Here is a 27,246-nt window from a genome sequence, read left to right as displayed (position 1 = left end):
TCTCCTAGGGGAGGGAGAGGCACACCAACCCACCCACAAAAACTTCAACCCAAAATTGAGCATGCCTACAAGATGTGCAAGATGGAGCAGAAAACTCAGAGATTGAGGGAATGACCAACCAATGCCTGGCCTAACCAAAGACCCATCATGTGGGAGAATGCCAACCCTGACACTATGAATGAAGCTCTGCTAAACTTCAAGACAGGAGTCTGACAGAGGTGTCCTCTGAGAGGCGCTACCCAGAAGCACCTCAAAACAGATGCATAGACTCACAGGCTAACATTGGTCTATGTTTAAGGAGTCTTGTGGAAAAGTGGTAGGAAAAATAAGGGGACACTGAACATTTTTTTAAGTGTTTCTCTACCATTTGTTATTCCTCTATTAAGAATTCTGATTAGCTCTGTACTCTGTTTTTTAATTAGATTACTTCATTTGTTGCTTTTTAACTTCTTGAGGTTTTTATATATTCTGGATATTACCCCTCTGTCAGATATAGGGTTGGTGAAGAACCTTTCCCATTCTGTAGACTGTCGTTTGGTTCTGATGACAGAGTGCTTTGCTTTATAGGAGCTTTTCAGCTTCATGAGGTCCCATTTGTTAATTGTTGTCCTTAGAGCCTGTGCTGTTGGTGTTCTGTTCAGGAATTTGTCCCCTGTGTCAATGAATTCCAGACTCTTCTCCACATTTTATTCTAACAGGTTTAGTGTGACTGGTTTTATATTGAGGTCTTTGATCCACTTGGACTTTATTTGTGTGCAGGGTGATAAAACTAAATCTATTTGCAATTTTTACAAGTTGAAATCCAGTTAGACCAGCACCATGTGTTGAAGATGTTCTCTTTCTTCCATTGTATATATTTTTATTTTTATATTTTCTTTACTTTTAACATTAAAATATGTTTTTCTAAATAGCAGATGCTGAGCCTGATGGGCAACTGTCGGGCAGAGTGAATGGAATTTTATGTAAGAAGTGGGAAATAGTAAGATCTGGAGAGGACAGGGTCTCCACAAGGGGAGCAACAGAACAAGAAAATTTGAACACAGGGAACTTCCCAGAGACTCAAACTCCAACCAAGGACTATTCATGGAGATAACCTAGAACCCCTGCACAGATGTAGCCCATGGCAGTTCAGTGTTCAAGTGGGTTCCATAGTAATGGGAAGAGGGACTGCCTCTGACATAATCTGATTGGCCTGCTCTTTGATCACTCCCCCCTGAGGGGGGAGCAGCCTTACCAGGTCACAGAAGAGGACAATGCAGTCACTTTTGATGAGAACTGATAGACTAAGATCAGAAAGAAGGAGAGGAGAACCTCTCCTATCAGTGGACTTGGGGAGGGGCATCCATGCAGGAAGGGGAGGGTGGGAGGGATAAGGGAGGGGAGGAGGGAGGGGCTTATGGGAGGATACAAAGTGGATAAAGTGCAATTAATAAAATGTAAAAAATGTATGTTTTTTTTAAGTATCTCAATGAAGGTAATCTGACTGTGATATTTAATGCAGATCAATAAGGAAGGCTAAATTCACCATATATTTTAGCTATTTCAGTACAAAAGTCTTAATGTCTGGGATGCACTGACCTCAAAGATTTGTTATTCTGATGATTTGTCCATTGTATGAGTCTAGGATATCTCCTCCAATACAAACTCTTACACCCCTATTCTCATCTTGATATTCAATTCAATAAAAAATTCAAACACAGCATCTGCTTTGATAGCCTGCAGGGCAGAGACTTTCAGAAGTCCTCTGTAGCAGGTTCCTAACTTGTTTCCTGTTTTCTTCTGATGTCCATCCACTTTGCCTTTCAGGATGGGGATTGAGCATTTTAGTCAGGGTCCTCTCTCTTGATTAGTTTCTTTAGATGTACAAATTTTAGTATGTTTATCTTATATTATATGTCTATATGAGTGAGTATATACCGTTGTGTGTATGCTTCTGGGGCAGCTCACTCAGGATGATCCTTTCCAGTTCCCACCATTTACCTGCAAATTTCATGATTTCCTTATTTTTCATTGCTGAGCAATATTCCATTGTTTAGATGTACCACAATTTCTGCTTCCATTCTTCAGTTGAGGGGCATCTGGGCTGTTTCCAGCTTCTGGCTATCAAAGCAGATGCTGAGACTCATGGCCAACTGTTGGGCAGAGTGTATGGAATCTTATAAAAGAAGTGGGAAATAGTAAGATCTGGAAAGGACAGGAACTCCACAGGAGAGAAACAGAACCAGAAAATTTGAACTCAGTGGTCTTTCCAGAGTCATGCTCTAACCAAGTACCATGCATGGAGATAACCTAGAACCTCTGCACAGATGTAGCCCATGGCAGTTCAGTGCCCAAGTGGGTGCCATAGTAATGGGGAGAGGGACTGCCTCTGACATAAACTGATTGGCCTGCTCTTTGATCACCTCTCCCTGATGGGGGAGCAGCCTTACCAGGCCACAGAAGATGACAATGCAGCCACTCCTGGTAAGATTTGATAGACTAAGATCAGAAGGAAGGACAGGGGGACCTCCCCTATCAGTGGACTTGGGGAGGGGCATCTGTGAAGAAGGGGGAGGGAAGGGGAGATTGAGAGGGGAGGAGGGAAGGGCTTATAGGGGGATACAAAGGGAATAGAGTGTAATTAATAAAGTTAAAAAAAGAAATGCAGGAAGATGAGAAAAAAATGTAAAGATGGAGGGAATAGCAATGAAAAGGAATAAATTAATGTACTTTTTTGTAAAAAAAGAATAAAGGAAGTGATCCAGATATCAAAAAAATACAGGTTAATTAAAAATTAGTGGAGAAAATGGAATTACGATATAGACATACTGTCCAATGAATTACAAGTTTGATAAGTAATCTTTTTTTTTTTTTTCAGGTATAAGAACTATGCTTCCCCTATGGTCTTAAAATGAATGCATTTCTCACCAATGTTTTCATTAAAGGATGTCCTCTATATTCAAGCTGGGCTTGGAGTCCTAACCAATATGTTTCTCCTTTTTTTCTATTCTTTCACAATCCTAGGTCACAGGCCTAAGCCTATGGACCTGATGTCTTGTCAACTAACCTTCATTCACATAATGATGCTCCTCACAGGAGGAGACATTTGGCTTACAGACATATTTGAGTCACTGAACATTGAGAATCACATCAAATGTAAGGCAACTTTCTACATACACAGGGTAATGAGAGGCCTCTCTATCTGCATCACCTGCCTAATGAGTGTGTTCCAGGCTGTCACTATCAGTCCCAGTAACTCCTTGTTGGCAAAATTTAAACCTAACCTTAAAAAATACATGATCTATGCTTTCTTATGTATTTGGTCTTTGAATTTGTCCTTCAGTAGTAACCTGATCTTCTATGTTGGTGGATTTACCAATGTGAGTGAGACCAACCAGATGAAGGTCACTGAATCCTGCTCAATGTTCCCAGTGAACTACATCATCAGGGGATTGTTTTTAACAGTGACAACCTCCAGAGATGTGTTTCTTGTAGCAGTTATGTTGACCACAAGTGCATATATGGTGATTATCTTATTCAGACATCAGAGGCAATGCAAGCATCTTCATAGCATCAGCCACCAGAGAGCATCCCCTGAGAAAAGGGCCACGCAGATCATCTTGTTGCTGGTGGTTTTCTTTGTGATCTTATACTGGGTGGACTTTGTCATCTTATTTACCTCAGTCCTTCTGTGGATGTATGACCCAGTCATCCTGACTATTCAGAAATTTGTGATGAATGCCTATCCCACCATTACTCCTTTGGTACACATCAGTTCTGATAAGAGAATCATCAATGTGCTGAAAATCTTGCAGTTAAAATGCCACTAGATTTTTTAAAAGAATTTTTTCTTCTTTTAAAAATGATGAAAAAAAATAAAAGTTAAAAAAATAAAAATAAAAATGATGAATTTATTTTTATTTATATATGAAAGTTTTGTTCCAGCATGTATGCACATGTGCATTCCTGGTGCCCTCAGAGTCCTGAAGAGTATAAAGCAAGCCTCAATAGATACAAGAAAATTGAAATAGCCACTTGTATTTTATCAGATCACCTTGGATTAAAGCTGGAACTCAGCAAAAACAGAAAGAACAAAAAGCCTATTAACACATGGAAACTGAAAAACCTTTCTACTCAAGGACCATTGAGTCAGGGAAGAAATAAGAAAGAAACTCAAAATTTCCTTGAATTCAATGAAAAGGAAGACACAATATAGCCAAACTCATGAGACATAATGAAAATGGTGCTAAGGGGAAATTCATAGCGCTAAGTCCCTTCTTTCAGAAACTGTAGAGTTCTTATACTATCATATTAAACACACACCTTAAAACTCTAGAATCAAAAGAAGCAAATACACCCAAAAGAAATACATGCAGGAAAAAATCAAACTCAGGGCTGAAATCAGCAATTTAAAAACAAGTAGAATGATAGAAAGAATTAATGAAGCCCAGAAGCTGGTTCATTGAGAAAAGAAACAAGATAGAGAAACCCCTAGTCAAACTAACTAAAATGAAGAGGGAGAGTATTCAAATTAACAAAATCAGAAATGAAAAAAAAATGCCCATGTTCTACAAAATTGAAAAACTTTGTTTTTGTTTTGTTTTGTTTTTTGTTGAGAGACTTTTAATAACTGCCACTATTTCCTAGGGGTTACAAGACTATTCAGTTTGCCTGCCCTTAATTTAACTTTGGTAAGTCCTATTTATCAAAAAAGTATCCTCTTTGTTTAGATTTTCCAATTTCGTAGACTATATACTCACAGCCAAACATTGGGGAATGTGTCAGGGAACTTGTGGAAAAATGAGAGGAAAGAGAAAAGGACCTGGAGGTGACAAGAGCTTCACAAAAAGACTAACATAGTCAAATATCCAGGGCCCAGAGAGGCTTGTTGGTACTGAAGCAACAACCATGCAGGAAATAGACCTAGGCCCACTACAAAGATTTAACCTATGGTAGGCTTAGGCCTCATGTGGGTCCTCTAGTAAGGGAAGTAGAGACTGCATTGGACACAGACTCACTTGCCCTCTGTCAGATATAGGGTTGGTGAAGAGCCTTTTCTACTCTGTAGGCTGTCATTTTGTTCTGATAACTGTGTCTTTTGCTTTACTGAAGATTTTCAGTTTCATGTGGTCCCATATGTTGATTGTTGACCTTAGAGCATGTGCTGTTCGTGTTCTATTCAGGAAATTGTCTCCTGTGCCAATGAGGTCAAGGTAGGAGGGGAGTTGGTAGGAGGTGAGAAAGAGGGGAAGAGGGATATAGATAGATAGATAGATAGATAGATAGATAGATAGATAGATAGATAGAGAAAATTCTAAGGCTTTCCAAGAACTCAAGTTCCAGGAGAAAGGCAAGTATATTAATTATCACTTCCAGAAGTTTAGAGGCCACCTAGGACATACATCCTGTTAGGTATTGAAATCATCTACTGTTAATGGATTCATGTTAATCTGTGTCTTTTAATCCAGTTGTAAAATTTGTTTGATATGAAATTGGGTGTCCCTGAATTTGGTACAGATTGGTTTAGGGTGGTAATGTCTTCTTTGCCAACTCTTTCTTTGATTAGAATGAAGTTTATCTCTTCTGATTAGTTTTAGTCCAAAGTCTATTTTGTCAGACCTTAGGATAAGGACACCTGCCTTCATCATTGTTCCATTGTAGCACTTTTGTCAATTCTTTTACTCTGTAGTGCCTATCTTAAAAATTAAGAAATGTTTCTTGAAGCAGAAGGTAAACAGGATTTATTTCTTGATCCATTCAGTTATTCTGCAGCTTTTGAGTAGAGAACTGATGCCATTCATGTTTAACTTATTATTAAAATGTGTGTTTTAGCTTTGGTCAACATGCTGTTGATTTTTGTTGTTGTTTTTTTTTTTTTTCACTGTGACTTTATGTTTTAATACTTATGGCTCATATTTTTTCACATTTAAAAAACAAAGTCCTTAAAAAGAAAGTTAAATAATATAAAGAGTAAGCCATATAAGCATGGGGAATTGTTTAGAAAAATTATATGCAGAAGATGTTATTTAGAAAGCTTTAAAAGAGAAATAAATCTAATATCAGAGATCAGACCTCTACTCTTGCCTGATGCGTCTAAAACAAAAAGGGGGAACTGTAGAGAGCTGCGGAATGCTATGCCTTAATGATGGAGCTGGTTTCTGCCTTCCACCTTCCCGATGGTGAGTGCTCTCTGTCACAAACAACTCCACATTTGGCTAAGGCTGAGGATCTGGCTTGCTTCCATGTATGTGGACCTATCTGCATTGCCCACGTAGCACGCTGGGGTTGGCTACCCAGAGGCTATTTAAACTGTGGGCTGGCTTTCCTCAGGGTCCGATGATTGTTCAATGTTCCTGAATAAATTGCATTGAAAAAAAAAAGAGAGAGAAATAAGAAAATGTACATTGAAAATGAAGTATATGTAGAAAGAAATAAATAGGTGAAGATGTTTTGAAAGATGCATAGATGTCAACGAAAGTAAAGAAACTGAACACAAACAGTCATAGAGAGGACTAATTTAGTCTCCAAAGGATGGAGAAAGAAAAAAAATAAGTAAAGATGTTTTCCAAATGTGCATAAAAGGTAAGTTCTCCAAAAAAGAGTGAGCTAAAGTAAAAAAAAAAATTTCTGTGTTAAAAAAATGGAGAATTATAATACAGAGTTCACCTGGCCCCTGTACAATGTTCTTTGAATTATTACCATAAAATAATTATATTTTTTCAGTAATGATTACAATTTATATATCCTCTTTAAGAAAGATTACAATAAACCAGACTTAGAGAAGGAAAAAATTGTAAAATTAAATATTGGAATGGGGTGATAGAAAAGAAAATGGAAAATCCTTTGATGAAGAATAAAGGCTCTCAGAATATGGAACAATAGCGGTAACACTAAAAAGCTATTTCCAGATGAGAAAAATCCACAAAAGCATAAGGAAACTGTTGAATACTAGCCCACAGAGATGCTAGACAACATATTTTCAGCTTGAACAGTGTAATCTGATGAGATATTATATTTATATTTATATTGTTAAATATCAGTTGCTAGGTGAAGGACAATATACTGAATTAAGAATATATTTTCTGTTTAATTAGTTGATGATGTGTCTTTCAGTAAATAGACTGGAGTTTTTTTGCTGTTATTTTGTTTTTGTTTTTGTCTTTCAATCTGTTTACATGGGCATTACATTTATTAATTAATGTATGTTGAAATATTTCTCTATCTCTAGCATGAATCCTACTTGCTCTTGATGTGTTCTTGGATTCAGTTTCCATGTCTTTTTGATAATTTTTCATCTCTGTTCAGTAGGGAAATTGGTGTGCAATTCTTTCTTTGTTGGGTCCTTTTGTTACTTAGGTAACAGGGAATCATGAAAAGAAGTGGGCAGTGTTCCTTCTGTTTCTAATTTGGTGAATAATTTTAGGAGTGTTGTGATTAACTCATCTTTTAAAATCTGGTAGAATTCTGTCCTAAAATCTTATCATAGGATTTTTGTAGTTGGGAGATTTTTAATTAGTGCTTCTAACACACTGCAGGCTTTACACTGTTTAAATTGCTTATTTAGTTTTTACTTAACTTTGTTACATGGTATTTATTAAGAAAATTATAATTTCTTAATTTTATAATTTGGCAAAGTACAAGTTTTGAAATCATGTCCTCATGATTCTCTGAATTTCCTTGGTAATTTGTTCTTTCCCCTTTTTACTTCCAACTTTGTTATTTTGATCATCTCTCTCCATCTTTTGGAGAATTGTGTTAAGAAAATTTGGTTATGATATTTATTTGTTAATCTTATTGATTTTCTGAAAGAACCAAATTTGTTTTATTCACTGTGGGTATGTGTGTCTAAAATTTGATTGTAGAGGTCATTTGATTTTTGTTTAGATTTATTCCTCGATTTTTTTTCTGTGAACCTATTGTGAATGCGAGTGTGTCCATGATTTCTTCTGTGTGTTTTATTTTTACTATATATAAAAAATATAATTTGTGTAAGTTGATCCTGCTACCACACTGCTGAATTTGGTTATTTTTGCTAGAAATGTTCTTAGAATTCTGCGTTCATGTTATCTGCAAGTAGGGATATTTGACTTCTTTCCCTATGTGACTCTCTTTTATTTCCTCCTCTTGCTTTATTGTTCCAGCTAGTCCTTTGAGCACCATGTTGAAAAGGAGTCAGGGATAATGGACTTCCCTGTCTTATTCCTGACTTCACGTGAATTACATTTAGGAGATTGTTTGTTCTAGTTTTCTTGCATATATCATTTAGGTAGAGGTGCGTTCTCTTTAGTCCTATATTTTTAGGACTTTTATCATAAATGCATATTATATATTTCAAATATTTTTTTCTGCATTTATTTAGATGACTGTCTGGATTTTGTCTTTAAGTCAATTTATGTTGTTTGTTACATTTATAGACTTGTGTATGTTGAATCATCCCTACGTTTCAGAGATAAAGCCAACTTGTTCAGGTTGTAGTTTTTTAAAATATATGACTGTATTCTGTTTGTAAGTATTTTATAATTTTTGAGTCTATTCTCATCAGGGATATTGGCCTGTATTTTCCCTTTTTTGTTGAATCATTATTCATTTTGGTATCACTGTTAAACTGGGCAGAAGTAGTTTGGGCATATTTCTTGTATTTCTTTTTTTTAAACACAGTGAAAGAAAGATTGGCTCTAGGTCTTCTTTAAATGTCTGGTAAAACTTCTTAAATGCCATGTATACCCTCTCTCAAGATTGTGTTCAGGATCTTATCATGATTGTCTGGGAGATTTCCACAAAGACAAGACTGTATGGTAAAGAGAATATGTCCCCAAATGAAAGGAAATCCTTTGCAATGAATAACTTCAAGGTAAATTACTTGGTGACTGTTAATAAGGACAAAATACATCAATACTGATTAGCACTCCATTATTGAATTAATAGAGTGGGTCAGAGGAAGATCAAATCTGAATTCAGTTATGTATGTATTTGTCTTCCCCAATAAATTGTGAACTTCCTATGGGCAGGAACTCCATGGCTGTTGTTAATCACAATTTATAAGACAAAAACTTACTGAACGTTTGTTCTTCCAATATAACTTTAAAGCTAGTCCTTAATTGAATATAGTAATTGCATATTAAGATAATTATAATGTGTTACCCAATGGAAAAGCTACTGTATCAAAATAAATGCAATGCTTAAATTATCTTTGAAAAAAAAAATGTCTGGTAAAATTCTGCTGTGAATCCATCGAGTTATAGATGTTTTTTGGCTGAAATGCTTTTTACCATTATTTCAGTCTACTCATTTGTTATTGGCCTATTTAGGTTGTTGAATTGTTGGTTTAATTTGTGTTTTGGCAGAATCTTGAAAACCATATAAGACTTTTAGATTTTCTTACTTAATGGAGTACATGTTTTAAAAATATCCTCCTATAATATTCTGAATTCATTTGGTGCCTCTTGTAGTGTTTCCCTGTTCTTCTTTTATTCTGGTAATATGGGTCTTCTCTTGATTTTTTTTTGGTTAGTTGGGGCAAGTGTTTGTCAGTTACATTTATTGATTCCTTGCATTGTTGTCTTTGTTTATGTTTTGTTGATTTCTGCTTTTATTACTATTTCTTTCTGTCAATTGGTTTGTATTTTGTTTGTTCCAACTTTTCAAGTTGTATATTATGACATTTTTGTGCTGTTTGTTTCTGATTTTTTTTACTGTACATGCTTAGAGCTATAAATTTTTCTCATGGAATTGCTTTCAATTCATGCCAGAGGTAATGTCTTATTATTTTTATTTTTTTTAATTTAATTTTTCTTTTTAGTTACATTTTGTTAACTCTGTGTCCCCACTGTATTCCGCTCCCTCATTCCCTCCCCAACCCCACACTCCCTCCCTGGTCTCCTCCCTGCCCCTTTCCAAGTCCACTGACAGGGAAGGACCTCCTCCCCATTTATTTGACCCTGTTTTATCAGGTATCTTCAGGGCTCGCTGTAGAGTCCTCCTCTGTGACCTAACAGGACTGCTCCTCCCCTGGGGGGAGGGGGAGTCAAGGAGCCTGACCTTGAGATCCTGTTAGAAATAGTCCTTGTTCCCCTTACTTTGGAAAACTATTTGGTTACTGAGCTACCACGGGCCACATCTGAGCAGAAGTTTTAGGTTATATCCACAGATGGTCCTTGGTTGAGTGTCAGTCTCAGAAAAGACCCTGTGCCTGGATATATTTGGTCCTTGTAGAACTCCTATCCTTTCCATATCATACTAACTCCCCTTTTTTCATATGATTCACTGCACTCTGCCGAAGGTTTGGTTATGAGTCTTAGTGTCTGCTTTGAAACACTGCTAGGTAGAGTCTTTCAGATGCCTTTTGCGGTAGATTCCTATCATACCTTAAGTGCACATCGCATTTGTCTTTCTAAATGAGGATTGATCATCTTCGCCCGTGTCCACTTTCTTGATTATCTTCTTTAGGTGTGTACATTTCATTATGATTATCATATCTTGTAGGTCTATATACCATGTTTGTTTTTCTCCTTCTGGGATACTTCCCTCAGAATGATCTTTTCTAGATCCCACCACTTGCCTGCAAATTTCATGATTTCCTCCTTTTTGATTGCTGAGTAGTATTCCATTGTGTAAAAATACCACAATTTCTGTATCCATTCCTTCATTGATGGACATCTGGGTTGTTTCCAAGTTCTGGCTATTACAAATAAAGGTGCTACAAACATGGTTGAACAAATGTCCTTGTTGTGTACTTGAGCAAATTTTGGGTATATACCTAGGAGTGGTATAGCTGGGTCTTGAGGTAGCACTACTACTAATTGCCTGAGAAAGTGCCAGATTGACTTCCAAAGTGGTTGTACCAGTTTACATTCCCACCAGCAATGGAGGAGGGTTCCCCTTTCTCCACAACCTTTAAAGCATGTGTTATCACTTGAGTTTTTCATTTTGGCCATTCTGATGGGTGTAAGGTGAAATCTCAGGTCGTTTTGATTTGCATTTCCCTAATGGCTAATGAGGTTGAGTATTTCTTTAAGTGTTTCTCTGCCATTCGATGTTCCTCTTTCGAGAATTCTCTGTTTAGCTCCGTTCCCCATTTTTTAATGGGATTACTTGGTTTGTTGCTTTCCTGCTTCTTTAGTTCTTTATATATACTGGATATGAGTCCTCTGTCAGATAAAGGGTTGGTGAAGATTCTTTCCCAATCTGTAGGCTGTCGTTTTGTTTTGATGACAGTGTCCTTTGCTTTAAAGAAGCTTTTCAGTTTCATGTGGTCCCATTTATTGATTGTTGCTCTTAGAGCCTGTGCTGTTGGTGTTCTGTTCAGGAAGTTGTCTCCTGTGCCAATGAGTTCTAGGCTGTTCCCCACTTTTTTTTTCCAACTGATTTAGAGTATCTGGTTTTATGTTGAGGTCCTTGATCCACTTTGACTTTAGTTTTGTGCAGGGTGATAAATATGGATCTATCTTCATTTTTCTGCATGTAGACATCCAGTTGGTCCAGCACCATTTGTTGAAGATGCTGTCTTTTTTCCATTGAATGGATTTGACTTCTTTGTCAAATATCGAGTATTCATAGGTGTGTGGGTTTATTTTTGGGTCTTCTATGCAGTTCCATTGATCCTCCTTTCTGTTTCTATGCCAATACCATGCAGTTTTTATTACTGTTGCCCTGTAGTACAGCTGGAGATCAGGGATGGAGATACCTCCAGATGATCTGTTGTTCTACAGGATTGTTTTGGAGATTCTGGGTTTTTTGTTTCTCCATATGAAGCTGAGAATCTTTTTTTCAAGTTCTGTAAAGAATTGAGTTGGTATTTTGATGGGAATTGCATTGAATCTGTAGATTGCTTTTGGCAGTATGGCCATTTTCACAATGTTAATCTTACCAAACCATGAGCACGGGAGATCTTTCCGTCTTCTGATATCTTCTTCGATTTCTTTCTTCAGAGACTTGAAGAAGTTTTTCTCAAACAGGTCTTTCACTTGCTTGGTTAGAGTCACACCAAGGTGCTTTATGTTATTAGTGGCTATTGTGAAGGTTGTTGTTTTTCTAATTTCTTTCTCATCCTTTTTGTCTTTGGTATACAGGAGGGCTTCTGAGTTTTTTGAGTTGATTTTGTATCCTGCCATTTTGCTGAAGGTGTTTATCAGCTGAAGGAGTTCTCTGGTTGAATTTTTGGGGTCGCTCATGTATAATATCATATCATCTGCAAATAGTGACACTTTGACCTGTTCCTTTCTGATTTGTATCACCTTGATCTCCTTTAGTTGTCTTATTGCTCTGGCTAGGACTTCAAGTACTATGTTGAAGAGATGTGGAGACAATGGGCAGCCTTGTCTTGTCCCTGATTTCAGTGGGATTGCTTTAAGTTTCTCTCCATTGAGTTTGATGTTGCTGTATATTGCCTTTACTATCTTTAGGTATGTGCCTTGTATCCCTGATCTCTCCAAGACTTTAAACATGAATGGGTGTTGGACTTTGTCAAATGCTTTTTCAGCATCTAAGGAGATGATCATGTGGTTTTTCTCCTTCAGTTTGTTTATGTGGTGGATTACATTGATGGATTTCCGTATGTTGAACCACCCTTGCATGCCTAGGATGAAGCCTACTTGGTCATGGTGGATGATATCTTTGATATGTTCTTGGATTCGGTTTGCAAGTATTTTATTGAGTATTTTTGTGTCAAAGTTCATAAGAGAGATAGGTCTGAAGTTCTCTTTTTTTGTTGGATCTTTGTGTGGTTTAGGTATCAAGGTGACTGTGGCTTCATAGAATGATTTTGGTAGTGTTCCTTTTGTTTCTATTTTGTGGAATAGTTTGAGGAGAATTGGAGTTAGCACTTCTTTGAAGGTCTTGTAGAATTCTGTGCTGAAGCCATCTGGCCCAGGGCTATTTTTGGAGGGGAGACTGTTAATGACTGCTTCAATTTCCTTGGGAGATATAGGGCTATTCAGTCTTTCTTTCTGATCTTGACTTAGTTTTGGTAGATGGAATCTGTCAAGAAAATTATCCATTTCATTTAGATTTTCAAATTTTGTGGCATACAGGCTTTTGTAGTATGACCTAATAATTGTTTGGATTTCCTCAGTGTCTGTGGTTATGTCCCCATTTTCATTTTTGATTTTGCTGATTTGGATAGTTTCTCTCTGCTTTTTAGTTAGTTTGGCTAAGGGTTTGTCTATCTTGTTGATTTTCTTAAAGAACCAGCTTTTTGTTTCACTGATTCTTTGGATAGTTTTATTTGTTTTAATTGATTGATTTCAGCCCTTAGTTTGATTATTTCCAGCCTTCTGCTCCTCTTGGGTGTATCTGCTTCTTTTTTTTCTAGGGTTTTCAGTTGGGCCATTAAGTTGTTTGTATGTGATGTAGGAATTTCTTCTTGCAGGCACTTAGTGCTATAAATTTTCCTCTGAGCACTGCTTTCAATGTGTCCCATAAATTTGGGTATGTTGTGCCTTCATTTTCATTGAATTCTAGGAAGTCTTTAATTTCTTTATTTCTTCCTTAACCCAGCTGTCATTGAGTAGTAAGTTGTTCAGTTTCCATGTGCATGGCGGCTTTTTGTTGTTTCTGTTGTTGTTGATGTCTAGCTTTAGTCCATGGTGGTCAGATAGTATACAAGGGATTATTTCAATCCTTTTGTATCTGTTGAGGCTTGCTTTGTGACCCACTATATGGTCTATTTTGGAGAAGGTTCCATGAGGTGCTGAAAAGAAGCTATACTCTTTTGAGTTTGGGTGAAACGATCTGTAGATGTCTATTAGGTCCATTTGATTTAGGGATTCTGTGAGTGCTTTTATTTCCCTATTTGGTGTCTGTCTAGTTGATCTGTCCCTTGGTGAGAGTGGAGTGTTGAAGTCTCCCACTATTAAGGTATTAGGATCAATGTATGATTTAAGCTTTAATAATGTTTCATTTATGAATGTCGGTGCTCTTGTATTTGGGGCATAGATATTCAAGATTGTGATGTCCTCTTGGTGGATTTTTCCTTTGATGAGAATATAGTGGCCCTCCTTATCTTTTTTGATTGACTTGGGTTGGAAGTATTTTATTATATATTAGGATGGCTACTTCAACTTGTTTTCTGGAACCATTTGCTTGAAAAACATTTTTCCAGCCCTTTACTCTGAGGTAGTGTGCTGGTTAATATCCACGAGTTTTTGTATATACTAGATATTCATCTATTATTAATTTTGTGTTTTATTGCATTGTAATCAAGTTAGGTCTAAATTTCAAACTTTTTTTTTTTTCAATGCAGTTTATTCAGGAACCTTGAACAATCTTCTGACCCTGGGGAAAGCCAGCCCACAGCTTAAATAGCCTCTGGGTAGCCAACCCCAGCATGCCACGTGGGCAATGCAGATAGGTCCACATACATGGAAGCAAGCCAGATCCTCAGCCTTAGCCAAATGTGGAGTTGTTCGTGACAGAGAGCACTCACCATCGGGAAGGTGGAAGGTAGAAACCAGCTCCATCTTTAAGGCGGGGCATTATGCAGCTCTTTACAGTACTCCCTTTTTGTTTTAGACGCAACAGGCAAGAGTAGAGGTCTGATCTCTGATATTAGAAATAAATTGGGACTTTGTACTGATGTTCATTTAGGTGTCATCCACCCAAAGAGCATCAGACCCGTCCGATACCTTTTTTCTCAGAGGCAGGACCTGGGGCATCAACCCGTATGCAATCAGACATGCTCTTCTCTGGGTCGAAAGTGGCTGACCCTGAGTGCAGTGCTTAGCCTCGCATCCTGAGCGTAACATTTTAGATTTTTATGGTAGCCAACCATGCTTGGGGAGACTGTCCTGCTTCAATGGCTGTGAAGGCCTGAATGGTCATGGCTGCATTACGCTGTTGTGAGACTCTAATCTTGCATATATACCACAGGCAAACCAAGGATTTGTTTTGTATTTCAGGATGTGATATATTTTAGAAATGATTCTGTGTGGTGCAGGTTAAAATGTGTACTTTCAGTGTTTGGTTTTAGTATGCTCAAGGTACCCGTTAAGTCTATTTGATGTATGATGCCATATTTTTATTTGATATTTCTGTTCATTTTTAGCCAGAGGACCTCTCAATTGGAAAATGTTGGGTATTGAAATCATGTACTAACTATGGATTGCTGTTAATCTGTGCCTTTGTTCCAGGATTATATACATTTTTTATGAGATTGAGTGTTCCAGAGTTTGGTGAATATATATTTAGGATAGTAATGTTTTCATAGTTAATTGTTCTCTTTATTAAAATGATGTATCCCTCTTTATCTCATTTAATTTCTTTTAGTACAAAATCTGTTTTGTCAGATGTTTAGATAATGGCTCCTGCTTTCTTTCTGGTTCAATTTTATTGGAATACTTTTGCCCATGGCTTCACTCTAAGGTGATATCTTACTTTAAAGCTTATCTTAAAGCTAAGATACATTTCAGCAGAGAAATGGGTTTTGTTCCTTGATTAATTCATTCACTCTTTATCTTTTGAGTGGAGAACTGAGGACATCTATGTTTAAATTATCATTGAAATGTGTGTTTTAGTTCTGAGCATCATGTTCATTTTTTTATGTGTCCTCGGTGGAATATTATGTTTTAATGATTATGGCTTCACATTTTTTCCAGAATCTCTCTGCTATGCTCATTTCTCTCTTCAGCCCAAAACAATGCTTCCTGTATTACTTTAGGTTTGTTTTAGTGAATATAAAGCTCATTAGGCTGTCTATATTTTGGAAAATTGTTCCTCTTCCTTCAATTTTAGCAGTTGCATTGCTGGATATATTATTTTAGATTAGATAACATTGAGATAACTTGAGATGTATTACTGCAGCTTCTTCTTGCTTTGGTAATTTACCTATGGAAATCAGCTCTTCCTATTCAACTTTTTTTTCTCCTTGAATTAGGGAATTCCACTTTTCCACTTGATAAGTTTTATTTATTTGTGACTTGCAGTTTTTCTCTTAATGCTTTCAATCCACTTTTGTTGTTGTTGTTGTTCTGTATACTTAATGTTTTAACACTAAGATACATGAAAAGTTTTGTTTCTGTTCTTGTATCTTTTGTGTTCTGTGTGCTTCTTGTATTTTATGGTCTCTTTCCTTAGTTTTGGGCAGTTTTCTTCTCTGATCTTGTTGAAAGTGTTGTATTTCCCTTTGACTTGGGATTATTTTTCCCACCTGTGCCTATAACTTGAAAGGTTTTTTTTTTTTTTTTTTTTTTTTTTCATGCTGTTCTACAAACATAATTATTTTCTAGGCATGCACTCTACCAACTGATCTACATCCCCAGCACCATAGCCTGATTTCTGCTGATGATACAGTTACATTACTTCATGTCTGTGTGTTCTGCAATAAAGAGTACTTTCCTCACTTCTTTGGAGAAGGTGACATTACCTTTATTGTAGCCAACGAGCTGTTAATTTCTTTGTGAGACACTGCAATCACTGTCAAGTAAGTATGGAGAACATGACAAATGATTTAGAAACAGGAAGGATACTTTGGGGAATCTAAAATTTTTTTCTACTTCTTTTAAATGGAATATTATTATTCTTATTTTGTTCACAGGATTGGAATCAGTTAATCTACACAGACAGGTAAGGCCTGTGGAGAATAACTCACACACAGGAAACTCGGAGCTCAGCTGTTTCTACTCTACTATTCTCCTGGAATTAGGGAAGTTCACTTTTCCATATGATGGCAGTACTTTGTAACATCAAAGTCAGAGTTGCTTTCTCCAGATGACATGATTATTACGGGCCTAGGGGGAAACAACTGATGATGCTCATTCCTTTCAACTGCTTTTAAAGCCTCATTCTCCACAGTGTTTGTCAATGGCCCAGCCTGGTGAGTGTTTCTTTTTGTCTTCATTACTACTACTCTTCCAGTGAGAGCTAGAAGTAGGTGATAGAATAAAATAGGGTTTTCTATAATAAATGATTAGAAAATTCTCTACTTGGAATATTACTTTCAAGCCATAGTGTATAATAAGCAGATAACAGCTGCTTGTGGACATAAAGATGTCAGTTGAACAACTTATTCAAGAACATAGATTTCTTCACTTAATGTGGTCTCTCATTATAATGGATGTGACAGTAGAAGGGGGGCTACTGGTAAGAGGGTGGGGCCTAGCAAGGGCTGGAGAGATACAAGACAGGCTAATTGGGTAAAGATGACCAGTGGGTATTGTATGTTGAATGAAAATATCATGAAACCCATCTTTATACAATGAATTACACTGATATATATGTAAAAACTAGTTTCAGGTGGAATATTTTAACAGGTAAACCTGACTATGGATTCTCCTGAGTGTGCACTCCAATAATTCTGAGACTATGATTCCACCTAAGCATTGCCATCTGTGTTAGTTTTTCATTTCTGTAACAAAACACCCGAATTGCCTTAGAGGGTGAGAAACCAAGAACAGACATGTATTACTTTGTAGGAGTCAGTGTATAATTAAGATACATTTAAGTTTTTAAAAATATTTTCTCATTTTACTAGTTCTCTCAAGTTAACTGGCTCTATGTGTTTAACTACATGGCAGTTAAGCTAGAAATATACTACATATACTATGGAACTTAGTGTTTAGTGGTGATTTTTGATCCTATCATGTCTATATATACTTGAGAATTCTTAGAGAAGTTTCAACTTATGGCCTAGTAAAACTAAGACATTTTAACATATAATGACTTTTTAAAAATTTAGATAGATTTGCTTAACGTATTGAAATGGTTTTTTAACAAAGTAAATCTTTTCTGGGTATTTAAAAAGTACTTGAAAATCTCACCCGACATATTTATTGAATCTGTGTAAAGATATCCTGACAAAAATGTAAATTGGATAATATTCAGTGGGTATATGAGTGTTTCAATTAAAACAAATCAAGTTTTAATATTTCAAGTTTCCTAAATTAAACCTTAAGTTACTGCTACCATTATAACACTGAGTAAATTTTTCATTTTCAGTGACAAAAATAATTTTAATTCTCAAATATTATAAAATTATTTAAAGTTAAAACCCCCAATATTTTCTTCAATAGTACAATATAAAATTGCTCATTAAGATATGCCTTGATGGATCTGGAGAGATGGCTCAGTAGGTAAGAGCACTGACTGTTCTCTCAAAGGAGCTGGGTTCAATTGTCAGCACCCACATGAGAGCTCTCAACTGTCTGTAACTCCAATGTGTGGTACCCTTACACAGACATACATGCAGGCAAAGCACCAATGCACATGAAGTAAAAATAAATACATTAAAAAATAAGCATTGACAAAGAAATGCCAAGTAAATTTAAGTTTAGGTGATAATATCTGAGGTCTTTTTTTACTTTGCTGGAATATCATTTACCAATACATGGAAGAGAATCCAAGGAAGAATGAAGGCAGGTGTGTTGGCACATGTCTGTGATCTCAGCCTTTTGAATGCTTAGGCAGAAGCAGTCTGTGCTTGACTAAAGTCAGTCTGAACTACAGGTTGAGATCTCCATCCCTCTTGCTCTTACACACACACACACACACACACACACACACACACACACACACACATTTCTAGTAAACATTTTCCTGTTTCTCCCAAGTCATGCAAATTGTGATCAAGCTCTAGGTATGATTGCTTCCCCACAATGACTGCAGTAATACTCCCCGTGCTGCTGCATCTCAGGAAAGCTGTCTAGTAAGTGTGAGGTTGAAATAGTCTAGTCGGCTTCTGTGTGCTTGCAGCTACACGTGTGTTAACCTCAGTTTCCAAAGATCAATTCATGTATTTAAATCATTTAAGAGTATCAGGTAATCACTATGATCTAATACCTTATTAATAAGTGGTCAGTATTTATTTTCACTGCCATTATCTGTTTCATGAAGTTTCCATGGAACTAGCTTGTGTGGCTAAAGCCTTCATCTCATGAGATTACTGAAAACTTAGTCTTGTTTCTGACAGTGGATGGAACATCACGAAATACTATAGCTCCTGTCACCTGAAAGTCACAAACTTTCTTTATGTTCTCTCTGAGCATGCTTACTACTTTCAGGCCATTAAATCACTAAATATGGTAAAACTTAAAATGATATTTTCATCTGTTATATTTGTATGTTGTTTAGATCACTAAACAAAGCAGAATGCAATGATCACCATTAATTCACAGGACAAGACTGTCCTAAAAGCAAACGCTGTGACACTGAAGGTGTAAAGGGATTTTTCTTGGAAGAATGTAGAATTATTCACACAGCAGCTCTTGGTCTCTTTTCTTGCAGGTCTCTTCCTACAGCAGCCTACACACTCCTTAGTCTTCTGTTTGGGGACAATTTAATAGTGATGGCTTCTAAACTGCTGTGAATGGTTATGGATACACTTTGGGTTAGTACTGACATCTAAAATTACAATTGGAACTAATATGAAAACCCCCAGCACTGTAATTTGTTTTTCCGAAAAACAAAACAAAACAAAACAAAACAAAACAAAACAAAACAAAGCAAATGGATTTTCTCAGTGCGTGCAATGTTAACAGTTCTGTAGCCATGGTAGCTTTGGCCTTTTATGGTAAGTTTCAGTGAAGTCCAGAGAAAGATGCCACATGATGAATCAGAAAGTGTGCCATTTTCTGTAGGTGATAAACATTTAAAAATAATGAATATGAAGCAGAGAATTGGAAGAACATATATCATGGAAAAGGTCTTTTTTAGTTACTTTGGTTAAGGGTTTGTCTATCTTGTTGATTTTCTCAAAGAACCAGCTCTTGGTTTCGTTGATTCTTTTAATTGTTCTCTTTGTTTCTAAGTTATTGATTTCAGCCCTGAGTTTGATTACTTACAGCCATCTATTCATCTTGTGTGTATCTGCTTCTTCTTCTTCTTCTTTTTTTTTTTTTCTAGTACTTTCAGGTGTGGCCTTAAGTTGCTTGTATGAGTTGGCTCGAATTTTTTATGAAGGCCTTTCATGCTATGATCTTTCCTCTTAACATTGCTTCATGGTGTCCTATATGTTAGGGTAAGTTGTACCTTCATTTTCATTGATTTTTAGGAAGCCTTTAAATTTTTATTTCCTCCCTGACCCAGGTGTCACTGAGTAAAGAGTTGTTCAGTTTCCATGTGTGTACAGGCTTTTTGCTATTTCTGTTATTGTTGAGGTGTAGTTTTAGACCTTGGGGGTCTGATAAGATACAAGGGATTATTTCAGTCTCTTGTATGTGTTTAGGCTTGCTTTGTGCCTGAATATATGGTCAATTTTGGCAAAGGTTCCATGAGGTGCTGAAAGAAGTTATAATCTTTTGTGTTTGGTGAAAGTTTCTGCAGACATCTATTAGGTCCATTTGATTTAAGACCTCTGTAAGTGTCATTATTTCTCTGTTTAGCTTATGTCTCAATGAATACACCCTTGGTGCGAGTGGGATGGTGAAGTCTTCCACTACTAAGGTGTTGGAATCAATGTGTGATTTAAGCTTTAATAATGTTTCTTTGACAAATGCAGTAGCCCTTGTGTTTGGTGTATAGTAGTTCAGGATTGCGATGTCCTCATGGCGGATTTTTCCTTTGATGAGAATGAAGTGCCCCTTTCCATCTTTTTTGATTATTTTTGGTTGAAAGTCTATTTTATTAGCTATAAAGTCTATTTTATTAGCTATTAGGATGGTTTTTCAAGCTTGCTTTTTGGGTCTGTTTACTTGGAAAATCTTGTTCCGACCTTTTACTCTAAGGTGGTGTCTATCTTTGTGGCAGGGGGGTGTTTCTTGATTGAAGCAGAATGTTGGACCCTGTTTTACTAACCAACCTGTTAGTCTGTGTCTTTATTTAAAAAAAAAATATTATTTATTTATTTATTTATTCATTCGTTTATTTATTTATTACTATTTATTCACTTTGTATCCTTGCTGTAGCCCCCCCCTCATCTCCTGCTAGTCCAACCCACTGTCCCTCTTTTCCCACTATCCCTTTTTCCTAGTCTACTGATAGGGAAGGACCTCCTCCCCTTCTATCTGACCCTAACCTATCAAGTCTCATCAAGGCTGGCTGCATGATCTTTCTCTGTGGCTTGGTAAAGCTGCACGCCTCAGTGCGAGGTGATCAAAGAACCAGTCACTGAGTTCATGGCAGAGGTAGCTCCTGTTCCCCTTACTAGGCAACCTACTTGGACACTGAGTTATCTATGGGCTTCCTCTGAGCAGGGTGTCTAGGTCCTCTTCATGCAAGGTCCTTGGTTGAAATATTGATCTCTACAGACTCCCCTGAGCCCAGGTTTTTTGGCTCTGTTGTTTTCCTTGTGGAGTTCCTGTCCCCTCTAGACTTTTCTATCACTGTCTACTTCCATGATTTTTCTGGTACTCTAACCAAAGTTTGCCTATGACTCTCAGTATCGCCTTCAATACCCTGGTGGGTACTCTTTCAGAGGACCGCTGTGGAAGGCTCCTGTTCTGTTCCTTGTCTTCTCCTACTACCAATGTCTATCCTGTTTGCCATTCTGAGGGAGGTTTCAGCCTCTTCTCTAGGGTCCTCCTTGTTGTTTCTTTAGAACTATAGATTTTAGTTTGTTTATCCTATATTATTTAGTTAATATCCACTTATAAGTGAGTGTATACTATTGGTGTCTTTCTTCTCTGGGTTACCTCAGTCAATATAATCTTTTCCAGTTCCTACAATTTGCCTGAAAATTTCATGATTTCCTTGTTTTTTAATTAAATTTTTAACTTTTTATAATAATTAAAGTATGTTCACTTTGTATCCCACATGTAGCGCTCCTCACTCATCCTCTCCCAGCCCCATCCTCCCTCCCTATTCTCCACCCATGCCCCTCCCCTATTCTACTGATAAGGGAGGTCCACCTCTGCTTCCATCTGATCCTAGTCTATCAGGTCTCATCAAGACTGGTAGCATTGTCTTTCTCTGTGGCCTGGTAAGTCTGCACCCTCTGATGGGGAGGTGATCAAAGAGCAAGCCACTGAGTTCATGTCAGAGACAGTTCCTATTCCCCTTACTAAGAAACCCACTTGGGTACTAAGCTGCCTTGAGCTACATTTGTGTAGGGGTTCTAGGTTGTTGCCATCCATGATCCTTCCTTGCTTGGAGTATCAGTCTCAGAAAACACCCCTGTGTCCATATTTTTTGGTTCTGTTGCTCTCCTTGTGGAACTCCTGTACCATCCAGGTCGTTCTATCTCCCCCTTTTTTCATAAGATTCCCTGCACTCTGCCTGAAGTTTGGTTATGAGTCTCAGCATTTGCTTTGATACCCTGCAGGGTATCAAAAGGTATTCAGAAGCCCTCTATGTTAGGCTCCTGTCCTGTTCCCTTTTTCTCCCTCTTCTGAACAAATGGCAGAGAAACATTTAAAGAAATGCCAACATCCTTAGCGATCAGGGAAATTGCAAATCAAAATGACCCTGAGATTTCACCTTAAACTTATCAAAATGGCTAAGATCAAGAATTCAAGTGATAACACATGCTGGAGAGGATGTGGAGAAAGGGGAACCCTCCTCCATTGCTGATGGGAATGTAAACTTCAACTACCACTTTGGAAATCAATCTGGCCTATTCTCAGACAATTAGGAATAGTGTTACCTCAAGATCTAGCCATAATACTCCTAGGCATATATCCAAAAGATACTCAAGAATATAACAAAGACATTTGTTCAACCATGTTTGTAGCAGCTTTATTTGTGATAGTCAGAACCTGGAAACAACCAAGATGCCCCTCATGTGAGGAATGATACAGAAAATGTGGTACATTTACACAATGGAATACTACTCAGCAATTAAAAACAAATGAAATTTGCAGGCAAATAGTGGGATCTAAAAAAGATTATTCTGAGTGAGGTATCCCAGAAGCAGAAAGACATACATGGTATATACTCACTTTTAAGTGAATATTAGACATATAATATAGGATAAACCTTCAAAAATCTGTATACCTAAAGAAGCTAATCAAGAAGGAGGACTCTGGGTAAGATGCTCAATCCTCATTCATAGAGGCAAAGGGGATGGATATTGTTGAGCATTTCTTTAAGCATATCTCACCCATTTGATATTCCTCTGTTGTCAATTCTCTGTTTATCTCTGTATCCCATTTTTTAAAAAGTTTTATTTATTTATTTTACATGTATACAATTTTCTGTCTGCATGTAGACCTATGTACCAGAAGAGGGCAACAGATATCATTATAGATCATTATGAGCCATCATGTGGTTGCTGGGAATTGTACTTATGGCCTCTGGAAGAACTGCCAGTGCTCATGACCTCTGAGACATCTCTCAAGCCCTGTTCCCCATTTTTTAATTGGATTAATTGGTTTATTGGTGTTTAACATTTTCAGTTCTTTATATATTCTGGATATCAGCCTTCTGTCAGATGTAGGGTTGGTGAAGATCCTTTCCCAGTCTGCAGGCTGTCATTTTGTTCTTATGACAGTGACCTTTGCTTTACAGAAGCTTTTCAGTTTCATGAGATTCCATTATTGATTGTTGACCTTAGAACCTGTGCTGTTGGTGTTCTGTTCAGGAAGTTGTCTCCTGTGCCAATGGGGTCAAGACTCTTCCCCACATTTTTGTCTAACAGATTTAGTGTGTCTGGTTTTATGTTGAGGTCTTTGATCCACTTGGACTTTACTTTTGTGCATGGTGATATATATGGGTCTATTTGCATTTTCTACATGTAGACATCCAATTAGACCAGCATCATTTGTTGAAGATGCTGTCTTTTTCCCATTGTATAGTTTTGGCTTCTTTGTCAAAAATCAAGTATCCATAGTGTGTGAGTTTATTTCTGTTTTTTTTATGTGATTCCATTGATCAACCATTCTGTTTCTATGCCAGTACCATGGTGTTTTTATTACTATTTCTCTGCAGTACAGCTTGAGATCAGGGATGGAGATACCTCCAGGCGATCTGTTGTTGAACAGGATTGTTTTGACAATGCTGAGTCTTTATGTTTTTTCATATAAAGTTGGGAATTGTTCTTTCAAGTGCTATAAAGTATTGTGTTGGTAATTTGATGGGAATTGCATTGAATCTGTAGATTGCTTTTGGCAGGATAACGATTTTCACTATGTTAATCCTACCAATCCATGAGCAAGGGAGATCTTTCCATCTTCTGATATCTTCTTCAATTTCTTTCTTCAGAGATGAATTTTTTTTTTTATACAGGTTTGTCACTTGCATTGTTAGAGTCACATCAAGGTACTTCATGTTATTTGTGGCTATTGTAAATGATGTAGTTTCCCTAATTTCTTTCTCAGGCTGTTTGTCTTTTATATACAGGATGGATTCCGATTCTTTAGAGTTAATTTCATATCCAGCCACTTTGTTGAAGGTGTTTATCAGTTGAAGGATTTCTCTGGTAGAATTTTATGGATCATCTTCCTCAGGGGATGGTGCAACCATGCCAGGCCACAGAGGAAGATGATGCAGCCAACCCTGGTGAGACCTAATAGGCTAGGGTCAGATAGAAGTGGAGGACAGCCTCCCTTAACAGCAGTGTAAGGAAGGGGCCCAGTAGGAGAAGATGGAGTGTGGGTGGGACTAGGAGACGAGGGAGGGAGCTACAGCCAGGATACAAATTGAATAAATTTAATAAATGAATAAATTTAAAATAAGAAAGAAAATATATTTTAGATTGTTATCTTTTCCTTATGCTATTATCTCTTTATGTTAATATTGCATGTGATAACTAATAAATTATAGATGTATAATTAATAAAAATTATATATATATTGTTTGTGCATTTCCAACTTTAAAATCAGAAAAATGCTTCTGTTCTTTTAATCTGGAGACTAAGGCTTGAATTAATCATTATCAGAACGCTTTTATTTATTTAATATTTATTTCTTTTGTTTTACCTATATGAAGGTTTCACTTTCATGTATGTCTGTGTACCCACTAGTGTGGCACATCAGAGAATGCAATAGATCTCCCAGAACTAGAGTTACTGGTAGTTTTGAGCCACCATGACATTGCTGGGAATCTACTTTGCAAGATTTAAAGGTACTCTTAAGGAGTGATCCATCTTTCCAGCCCATATCTTGAAACTTAAAAAAAAAAAAAAGAATATCAAACATCACTGTGTACCTGAGTTGGTGAGAGAATCAGATATTTGGCTCTGGTGATTAGGATGAATCCATTCCTCTACTGGAATAAGATCTTTAGGTAAAAAAAAAAGTTTAAATATAAAATTTGTGATTTCTGGTGTCATGTTCACGGGTATGTTCTAACATGGTCTTTTCCAATGGCTTCTGCAATATTTCCACACATGTATACACACATTTCTATATGTGGAATATGCAAATGAGCTTGAAAATATAATTGGGCACTCTGTTTCTCACGAGAATCTGAGTCAGTATAGTCACTTTCTATTTCTCTACCACAAATCTGATTTAAATGTACTGAACAAAATAAGTTCAATAATAAATTGATCATGGTAACTGGGCCAAATGACTTATATAATCACTAAAGATAAGACTGTTGAGTAAAGCTGTAAAAAAACAATGTGTGGATGCCAGCAATATATTACACTTGGGACCTTGTTTTCCACTGCATGGGAAGGAATCTCTTTTAAACAGAAATTCACAAGCAGCATCAGTATAGGTCATATTCAAGAGGTTCGTGTTTGTCATAATCTGTGGAAAAGAGTAATCGTCTTAATGTCACATCTTCTCTCTTGTTGGAGGCTCCTAGCTCCACATCTTAAGATGGGACTATAGAGCCTGTAGTAACTATGGAAACTGGGAAAGTAAAATAGAACCATTGCCATGATAGGGGTAATGATGTGAGCAATAGAGATCAGAATACAAGTATCTGATGAGAGAAATGGGAAAGACAAGGCTCCTTAGGCAGAGAGGAGGAAGGGAAATAAAGGTGACTGTAGGAGAAAGGTAAAGGTGATACAATTAATCAGATAGAGAAATTGGGGGGATGTATGGGTTATTAGGTAAGGATGAGGAAGATAAATACAGCAGAAGGAGGAAGTTAGGTAAAATATAGGATTAATTTTCTAAAGCATGAGACTCAGGTAAAATAAAGTATACATTTTGTGTAGAATGGGAATGCATTTATTAGCTATTATATACTATTTATACAGGAGATACATGGAAGATATATAGAAATGTAGGCTATGATGTACAGTCTGGAAAATCAAAAGTTAAAGAGACAGTTAATCAAGAATTAGTAGGGAAAATAGAATGTTGATAAAGACATACTGTCCAGGGAGTTCTAAATTTGATGTCTAATTTTTTTTTCAGATATAAGAAATATTCTTCAACTGTGTTCTTAAGATGCATACATTTCTCACTAATGTCCTCATTAAAGAATGTCCTTCTTTTCCAAGCTGGGCTTGGAGTCTTGGCCAATATGTTTCTCCTTTTCATCTATACTTTCATAATCGTACGTCACAGACCTAAGCCTGTGGACCTGACCTACTGTCAACTGTCCTTTGCTCACCTAATAATGGTCCTCACTGGTGGGGACATGTGGCTTACAGACATATTTGAGTCACTGAACATTGAAAATGACTTCAAATGTAAGACAATTTTTTACATAAGCAGGGTGATGAGAGGCGTCTCTATCTGCATCACCTGCCTCCTGAGTGTGTTCCAGGCTGTCACTATCAGTCCCAGTAACTCCTTGATGGCAAAATTTAAAAATAAACTAAAAAAATACACGATCAATGCTTTCTTCTTTATTTGGCTATTCAATTTGACCTTCAGTGGCAGACTTATCTTCTATGTTGGTGGTTTTACCAATGTGAGTGAGACAAACCAGATGAAGGTCACTAAATCCTGCTCACTATTTCCTAAGAACTACATAATCAAGGAATTAATTGTAATAGTGACTATCTTCCGAGATGTATTTCTTATAGGGGTCATGATTACCACAAGTACATACATGCTGATTATCCTGTTCAGACATCAGAGGCAATGCAAGCTTCTTTATAGCATCAGCCACCTGAGAGCATCCCCTGAGAAAAGGGCCACCCAGACCATTTTGCTGCTGGTGGTTTTCTTTGTGATCATATACTGGATGGACTTCATCATCTCATCTACCTCAATCCTAGTATGGAAGTATGACCCATTCATTCTGACTGTTCAGAAGTTTGTCATGAATGCCTATCCTGCAATTACTCCTTTGATACAAATCAGTTATGATAAGAGAATAATAAGAATGCTGAAAATCTTGCAGGCACAATGCCCCTAGATTTTTAAAAGACTTTTTCCTCTTCTTTTAAAAATGATTCATTCATTTTCATTTAAATGTATGAATTTGGTGCCAATATGTATGCATGTGTGCATTCCTGGTGTGCACAGAGGTCTGAAGAGGTCCAGGGATCAACCA

At 36.9% G+C, this 27,246-nt stretch overlaps 2 protein-coding genes across 2 annotated transcripts; both read left to right on the top strand.

Moving 5' to 3' along the window:
* Positions 1-2,879: 2,879 nt before the first annotated feature.
* On the top strand, positions 2,880-3,809 carry LOC110543692 (putative vomeronasal receptor-like protein 4). Its single transcript, XM_021629941.2, has one exon. It carries the CDS (start codon positions 2,895-2,897, stop codon positions 3,807-3,809), a length of 915 nt encoding a protein of 304 aa, XP_021485616.2. The 5' UTR covers positions 2,880-2,894.
* A 22,375-nt stretch (positions 3,810-26,184) lies between these two features.
* On the top strand, positions 26,185-27,108 carry LOC132652760 (putative vomeronasal receptor-like protein 4). Its single transcript, XM_060378679.1, has one exon. The coding sequence runs from the start codon at positions 26,209-26,211 to the stop codon at positions 27,106-27,108; it is 900 nt and encodes a 299-aa protein (XP_060234662.1). The 5' UTR covers positions 26,185-26,208.
* The last annotated feature ends 138 nt before the right edge of the window (positions 27,109-27,246 follow it).

The sequence above is a fragment of the Meriones unguiculatus genome, chromosome 3, assembly GCF_030254825.1.
Source record: "Meriones unguiculatus strain TT.TT164.6M chromosome 3, Bangor_MerUng_6.1, whole genome shotgun sequence".
NCBI classification, from domain to species: domain Eukaryota; kingdom Metazoa; phylum Chordata; class Mammalia; order Rodentia; family Muridae; genus Meriones; species Meriones unguiculatus.
Note: the sequence above shows the minus strand (reverse complement) of the source record. Positions and strands in the feature narration are given on the sequence as shown.